This window comes from Octopus sinensis, unplaced genomic scaffold, assembly GCF_006345805.1.
Source record: "Octopus sinensis unplaced genomic scaffold, ASM634580v1 Contig15862, whole genome shotgun sequence".
In the NCBI taxonomy this organism is placed as follows: Eukaryota; Metazoa; Mollusca; class Cephalopoda; order Octopoda; family Octopodidae; genus Octopus; species Octopus sinensis.
Window position 1 is genome coordinate 22,501 of NW_021833962.1, and position 7,267 is coordinate 29,767.

The 7,267-nt window shown below is 40.9% G+C and overlaps 1 protein-coding gene across 1 annotated transcript in view; it reads left to right on the top strand.

The window, feature by feature from the left end:
* Window positions 1-2,107, top strand: part of LOC115230598 — a 3,054-nt gene extending 947 nt beyond the window's left edge. The window contains exons 2-3 of the mRNA XM_029800739.2: window positions 420-540; window positions 1,343-2,107. Coding sequence (XP_029656599.1) covers window positions 469-540; window positions 1,343-2,080 — 810 coding nt within the window. The 5' untranslated portion in view covers window positions 420-468 and the 3' untranslated portion in view covers window positions 2,081-2,107. The remainder of the gene's footprint in view (window positions 1-419; window positions 541-1,342) is intronic.
* The last annotated feature ends 5,160 nt before the right edge of the window (window positions 2,108-7,267 follow it).

A 7,267-nucleotide genomic window follows, 5' to 3' on the forward strand; every position in this document is an offset into this window, starting at 1 on the left:
GCTGAGCCAACTGCCAGGAGACACGGGTAGTGTTTTTTAACTGGGGTTCATATGACTTTTGGAGGTCCCATATAAGATTCTGTTGTATGCTGTCTTTACGTTCTGAGTTCAAATTCCGCCGAGGTCGACTTTGCCTTTCATCCTTTCAGGGTCGATTAAATAAGTACCAGTTACACACTGGGGCCGATATAATCGACTTAATCCGTTTGTCTGTCCTTGTTTGTGCTCTCTGTGTTTAGCCCCTTGTGGCCTTGTGCTCCGCTCGCATAACTCTTAAGGGTCATTGAGTCATGCAAGCCACAATACCACAACAAAGATGGGGCCTTGTGTTGGTCACTATAAACGGATCTCCCTATTTTTCCCACTCTTCAGATTTGAGGCCTTGCAGTAATCTAACGAATCCACTTACTTTTTTTCAGAACTCAAATATACCTGTGGCTGTTGGACCCTAATTCTGTCAAATGAATCATGTTGCTCTGGACTCAATTGCGGCCCCTTATCCTTAGTCCCATGAATAGACTTCAGCTCCCTATTTCCAAGGTAAATTCCTCCTCTTTATACTTGATGTTGTATTAAAAATACATAGATAAATAAATATGTATGAAAATATATCTAAATATATAGGCGCAGGAGTGGCTGTGTGGTAAGTAGCTTGCTTACCAACCATATAGTTCCGGATTCACCTTGGGCAAGTGTCTTCTATTATAGCCTTTCGGGCCGACCAAAGCCTTGGGAGTGGATTTGATAGACGGAAACTGAAAGAAGCCTGTCGTATATATATATATATGTGTGTATATGTTTGTGCGTCTGTATATATATATATATATGTGTGTGTTTTTGTCCCCACCAACCGATGCTGGTGTGTTTATGTAACTTAGCGGTTTGGCAAAAGAGACCGATAGAATAAGTACTAGGCTTACAAAGAATAAGTCCTGGGGTCGATTTGCTCGACTAAAGGCGGTGCTCCAGCTTGGCCGCAGTCACAGTAAAAGAGTAAAGAATATGCTGGGTAAAATGCTTGGCAGCATTTTGTCCATCTTTACTTCCTTTCGGGGCTCAGTAAAATAAGTACCAGTTGAATACTGGGGTAAATATAATCGGCTTGTCCCTGCCTGAAAAATTCCTGCTAGAGTGGAGGGGAGGTGCGGCTAAGGCCCGCAGCAGGTGTTGAAAAGATGAAGGAATTTTGTCAGAGGTTAGACAACATTTTTGCCTGCTTGTAAGCTGGGGTGGAGTGGGGTTGGGGTTGCGGAGGGCATGGCCATAAAGGACATGCATGTATGCATGGATGGCCACGGTTTGACTTTGCTTGACCTCCCTAATGTATGCCTTTTACTTCCAGTTATGTTCCGGTTACTTCCATCGATCTTCCCTCAACAAGATCCACTGTCGACGACTGACGTGCAGTCCGAAACAGTGGCCCCCGAGCAGCAGCATTAGCTGCAGCAACAGCTATGTTAACATTACAACCCAACTCCAACCCACAGCTCAGTTTGCATTTGGTGCCACAACCCGAAAGTTCTCCAATGGAAACCAGAATATCCAGTCAGCGAGACGCCACGAAGGAGACAACATAGGCCAAGAATATTCTCTTATATATTCCAATTCCTCACTTGCTTACTACCAAACAGCCCAGTTGTTCCTGCAGCCGACGATGATCCTCTCCATAATTGGGGCCGGCTATCTGTGCTACATGTCCAAAAATGACTTTTTTCTGCAGGACCACGTCAATTACTTTGAACACCCGTTCGTTGCCGGTTGCATGTTCTTCGTCTTCAATTCTTACCTTTTCTTCATTGTTACCAGAGTAAGCCAGAGTTATCTACTGCGGATATATGTCCACGAGGACGAAAACAACTTTGTGGCTATCGTGCCCGGCCTATTTATGTCACGTTCACAGCTGCATTTCACAGCGAACGATGTGACCCTCTCCTCTCGGAATGTCGTCTTACCATTCAAGAGAGGTAACTCTGTCATCAAAGGGAGATCATTTATATTACACAGTGATGATTTTCTCATACCAAAATATTACGATATTTTGCATCCAGCTAAAAGTGATGATGATAACGATGAAAAGTAATAATTAATAAATTAATTAGTTTGTAATAAAATTTTCTTATCTTGCACTGTTTTTGTTTTTGTTGTTGTTGTTGAAGAAATATACACTTAGGCGTAGGAGTGGCTGTGTGGTAAGTAGCTTGTTTAACAACAACATGGTTCCAGGTTCAATCCCACTGCATGGCACCTTGGGCAAGTGTTTTCTGCTATAGCCCCGGGCCGACCAATGCCTTGTGAGTGGATTTGGTAGACGAAAACTGAAAGAAGCCTGTCGTATATATGTGTGTATATATATATATATATATATATATATATATATATGTGTGTGTGTTGTTTGTGTGTCTGTGTTTGTCCCCCTAGCATTGCTTGACAACCGATGCTGGTGTGTTTACATCCCTGTCACTTAGTGGTTCGGCAAAAGAGACCGATAGGCTTACAAAGAATAAGTCCCAGGGTCGATTTGGTCGCTAAAGGCGGTGCTCCAGCATGGCCGCAGTCAAATGACTGAAACAAGTAAAAGAGTAAAGAGTTACTTTTTATCCGTTGTTTCAGACATTACACTGTGGCCATGCTGGGGCACCACCGTGAATTATTAGTCGAATGAATCGATCCTAGAATTTATATTTTTTTTTAAAGCCCAGCACTTATTCTGTTGTGTCTCTTGCTGAACTGCTAAGTTACAGAAATGCAGACACATCAACAACAGTTGTCAATCGGTGGTGGTGGGCAAACATAGACACACACACATACACACACAGAGGCTGTCGTTGTCATCGTCATCATTTAATGTCTGTTTTCCTTGCTGGCATGGGTTGGATGGTTTGACAGGCACCGGCAAGCCAGAAGATTGCACCAGGTTTAATGTCTGTTTTAGCATGGTCTTTACAGCTGGATGCCCTTCCAACTGAATCCAGCTTCTTTCAGTTTCCGTCTACCAAATCCACTGACAAGGCTTTGGTGAGCCTGAGGCTATCGTAGAAGACACTTGCCCAAGGTGCCACACAATTAAAAATATATAATATAGGTACAAGTGTGGCTGTGTGGCAAGACGCTTGATTCCCAACCACACGGTTCCGGGTTCAGTCCCACTGCGTGGCATCTTGGACAAGTGTCTTCTACTATAGCCTTGGGCTGACCTAATCCTTGTGAGTAGATTTGGTAGACGGAAACTGAAAGAAGCCTGTCATATATATGTATATATATATATACATCATCATTTAACGTCCGCTTTCCATGCTAGCATGGGTTGGACGGTTCAATTGGGATCTGGGGAGCCCGAAGGCTGCACCAGGCCAGTCAGATCTGGCAGTGTTTCTACAGCTGGATGCCCTTCCTAATGCCAACCACTCTGAGAGTGTAGTGGGTGATTTTATGTGTCACCGACACAGATGCCAGACGAGGCTGGCGAACGGCCACGCTATATATATATACACATATATATATATATATATGTATGTATATGTGTGTCTTTCTGTCTGTTTGTCCCCCACCACTGTTTGAGAACTGGTGTTGATGTGTTTACATCCCTGTAACTTAGTGGTTCGGCAAAAGAGACCGATAGAATACGTATCAGACTTCAAAAAGACAAAAAGTCCTGGAGTCAATTTGTTCAACTAGAACCATTCAAAGCAGTGCTCCAGCATGGTCACAGTGAAATGACTGAAACCAATAAAAGATGAAGATAGAAATACGTAACAACTTTTATTCGTTTCAATCATTTGACTGTTGCCATGCTGGAGCACTGCATTGGAGTGTTTTAGTCAAACAAAATGGTTGTCAAGTGGTGGCAGGGAAGACAAAACACTAGGGGACACACGCATATATCAAAGGTCCTTGCCAAACCATAGGTTCATAAGGGTCGGTTTCCCAGATTTTGTGGTGTATTGGGTTGTCCGGAAAGTTTGTGCTGATTTTTAAGGGAAAGAAAACGGTCAATAACTACTTGCCATTACATTTTTAATCAACCAAATATGAACCATTTTGTTGCACAATGCGTCTCCATCTTTCCTTTAACTTGAAAATACCCTCTTCCCAGAATTGAGGTGGTTTCATGGCAAAGAATTCATCAAGGTATCTTTTTACATCATCCAAGGAATTGAAATTTTTACCATAAAGACTATTCTGCAGAGACCTGAGTAAGTGGAAATCCTAGGAGCAATATCTTGTGAATATGGAGGCTGGGGTAACACATCCCAGCCGAGCTGCAGCAATTTTTGTCTGGTTCTCAAAGCATCAAGTGCCAAAAATGAACTTTCTTATCTTCCATTTTAAAGGGTTACAAAATTAACACTGGTTATAGGAACATTAACCTTCTTCCACGAAAAGATAGGTTTTAAATTTAGGGTTAGGGTTGTCATAAATAACAGACAAACGAAATATACACCACTGGAAGTTCTTGTTGACTGATTGGTTGAAATTACCGAAATACGAGAACTTTAACGTGAAATTACTTAGTAAATATAAGTTTTTCTCAAAAAATGCTAAGAGTAAAAGATGTTTTATATGACATAAAGTTATTTTTTAAATCTGTAGGTTAAAAGGTAAAGATCCGAATTTTGAGATTATTGTAATTTCTCCTACATCAGCTCGGAACGTCATAACCAGTAATACTTCAAACTATGTGTGTGTGTGTGTGTGTGAGTATAAAGGTCAGCTTAACAGTCTCTAGGCTGACCAAGATACACTCATGGAATGTGACTAAATCAGGTTTATTTTTCAACATTGTCCCCCCTTGCGGCCCACACATTTCTTCCATCGGTCTTGCAGTGATTAGATTCCGTTGGTGAAGAGGCTTTCATCTTGTCGGTCAAAAAAGTCAATAACTGTAGACATAGGCGCAGGAGTGGGTGTGTGGTAAGTAGCTTGCTAACCAACCACATGGTTCCGGGTTCAGTCCCACTGTGCGGCATCTTGGGCAAGTGTCTTCTGCTTTAGCCCCGGGCCGACCAATGCCTTGTGAGTGGATTTGGTAGACGGAAACTGAAAGAAGCCTGTCGTATATATATATATATATATATATGTGTGTGTGTGTTTGTGTGTCTGTGTTTGTCCCCCTAGCATTGCTTGACAACCGATGCTGGTGTATTTACGTCCCCGTCACTTAGCGGTTCGGCAAAAGAGACCGATACAATAAGCATTGGGCTTACAAAGAATAAGTCCCGGGGTCGATTTGCTTGACTAAAGGCGGTGCTCCAGCATGGCCGGAGTCAAATGACTGAAACATGTAAAAGAGAGTATATATATATATATATATAATAACAAAGGGTAAAATTAATTAATTGAGAAGTAATCAATAATTTCACCAAGTAGAATTCGGGATGAAAAATGGACCATTTCACGGTAAACTTAAGTAATACTTTATAATTAGGGTTCAGCAAAGATTTGCTTTACCAGATACCGAAGTTTAGAAATAGCAGCCAAAACCGTAGCTATTTCTTCTACGTTAAAAAGTTCGGGTTAGGGTTAGGGTTCTAATTTTTAAAGTAGAAGAAATAGCTAAGGTTTGGCGGCTATTTCTAAATTCGGTAGGTGGGTTAAAGCAAATCTTTGCTGAGCCTTTATTATAAAGTATTATATTATATATATATATATATTATATATATATGTATATGTATATATATATATATGTACGTACATACGTTCATACATACACACACCACACACACAGGCACACACATGGGAAGACACATGCACGCATATATAATGCTTGCATATATGTATGTATGAAGGAATGAATCACAGATTGATAGACAGACAGACAGATAGCTAGCTAGCTTGATAGATAGGTAGATAGACAGATAGACAGGTAGATAGACAGATACATAGATAGACAGGTAGATAGATAGACAGACAGACAGATAGATAGATTGATGTGTTTCTTTATTAGCCAAGCAGGGCTGCACGCAGACAGGACAAATTACAAGGTAGAGCTTTTCTTTTGGGGGTAAAAAAAAAGGGGTTTGGTTTTCGATCAAAAGGGATCGTAAAAGGAAAGAAAGAGGACAAAAAAGGAAGGGGGGGGTTGATCAATAGGGATCGTTATCACAGAAATGTCAATATGAAGTGTAAAGGGGAGGACAGGTGAGGTTTACCCGTGGAAAGAAAAGCCTACGGAAAAGACCACAGTAACCTCGAGACAGGTAGATAGATAGACAGATAGACAGATAGATAGATAGACAGACAGACAGATAGAGAGACAGGTAGATAGATAGATAGACAAATTGATAGACAGACAGATAGAGAGATAGATAGATAGATAGATAGATAGATAGATAGATAGATAGATAGATAGATAGATAGATAGAAAGATAGATAGATGGATAGATAGACAATAGATAGATAGACAGACAGACAGATAGAGAGATAGAGAGATAGATAGATAAATAAATAGTGAGTGTATGTGAGTGGGTCGGGAGAGCCTTATGAAACCTTATGCGTACGTATATCCCCCTCCCCTTCTCATTCTTTTCTCACTCCTTCTCATAACTTTCCCTCTCTTTACTCTGTATATCTATCATGTCTACCTATTTCTGCTATATCTCTTTCTTTCTCTCGTTTCCATGTAGCTGTCTTCCTTCCTCTCTATATCTCTCTTTTTACCCCCTCTCTCACTCTCTATTTCTTTCTTTCCCCCTCTCTCCCTCCCTCACTCTTTCCTCTCATTCCTCTCCCTCTACCACTCTGTCATATGTGCAACAACCAAAGTTCGAGTCGGTAACACCGGCCTCTTCCCTTTCTTTCTCTCTGTTCCATGTGACTGTCTTCCTTTCACTCTCTCCCCCTCTCTCCCTCCCTCACTCTTTCTAATCATTCCTCCCCCTCTATCCCTCTGTTACGTGAGCAACAACCCAAGTTCGAGTCGGTAACATCCGGAAACACCCGGCTCTTTCCGGCCTCTTCTCAAGCAGACGACACCTTTCTAAAGAGACGTCCATTTGGCCTTTTGAGCCATTCTTCACGCAATCTTCCCTCTTTTCTACACTTTAAAGGTAAGATTACTTTATTATTTCCAATAAAAAATATTTAATTCCCTTCGTTTGCTTCAAATTTTGATCTTTTTCTGGAAAAGCATTTTTCCCCTCCAATTTTACGGTTAATTTGTTGAAAGAATGGAAAATGAGAAAAGCAAAAAAAAGTGAAAAATATTCTTGAAAAATGAATGAAAAATTGTTTCTCATCCATAAAATATCAGTAATTTATTGCATGTTTA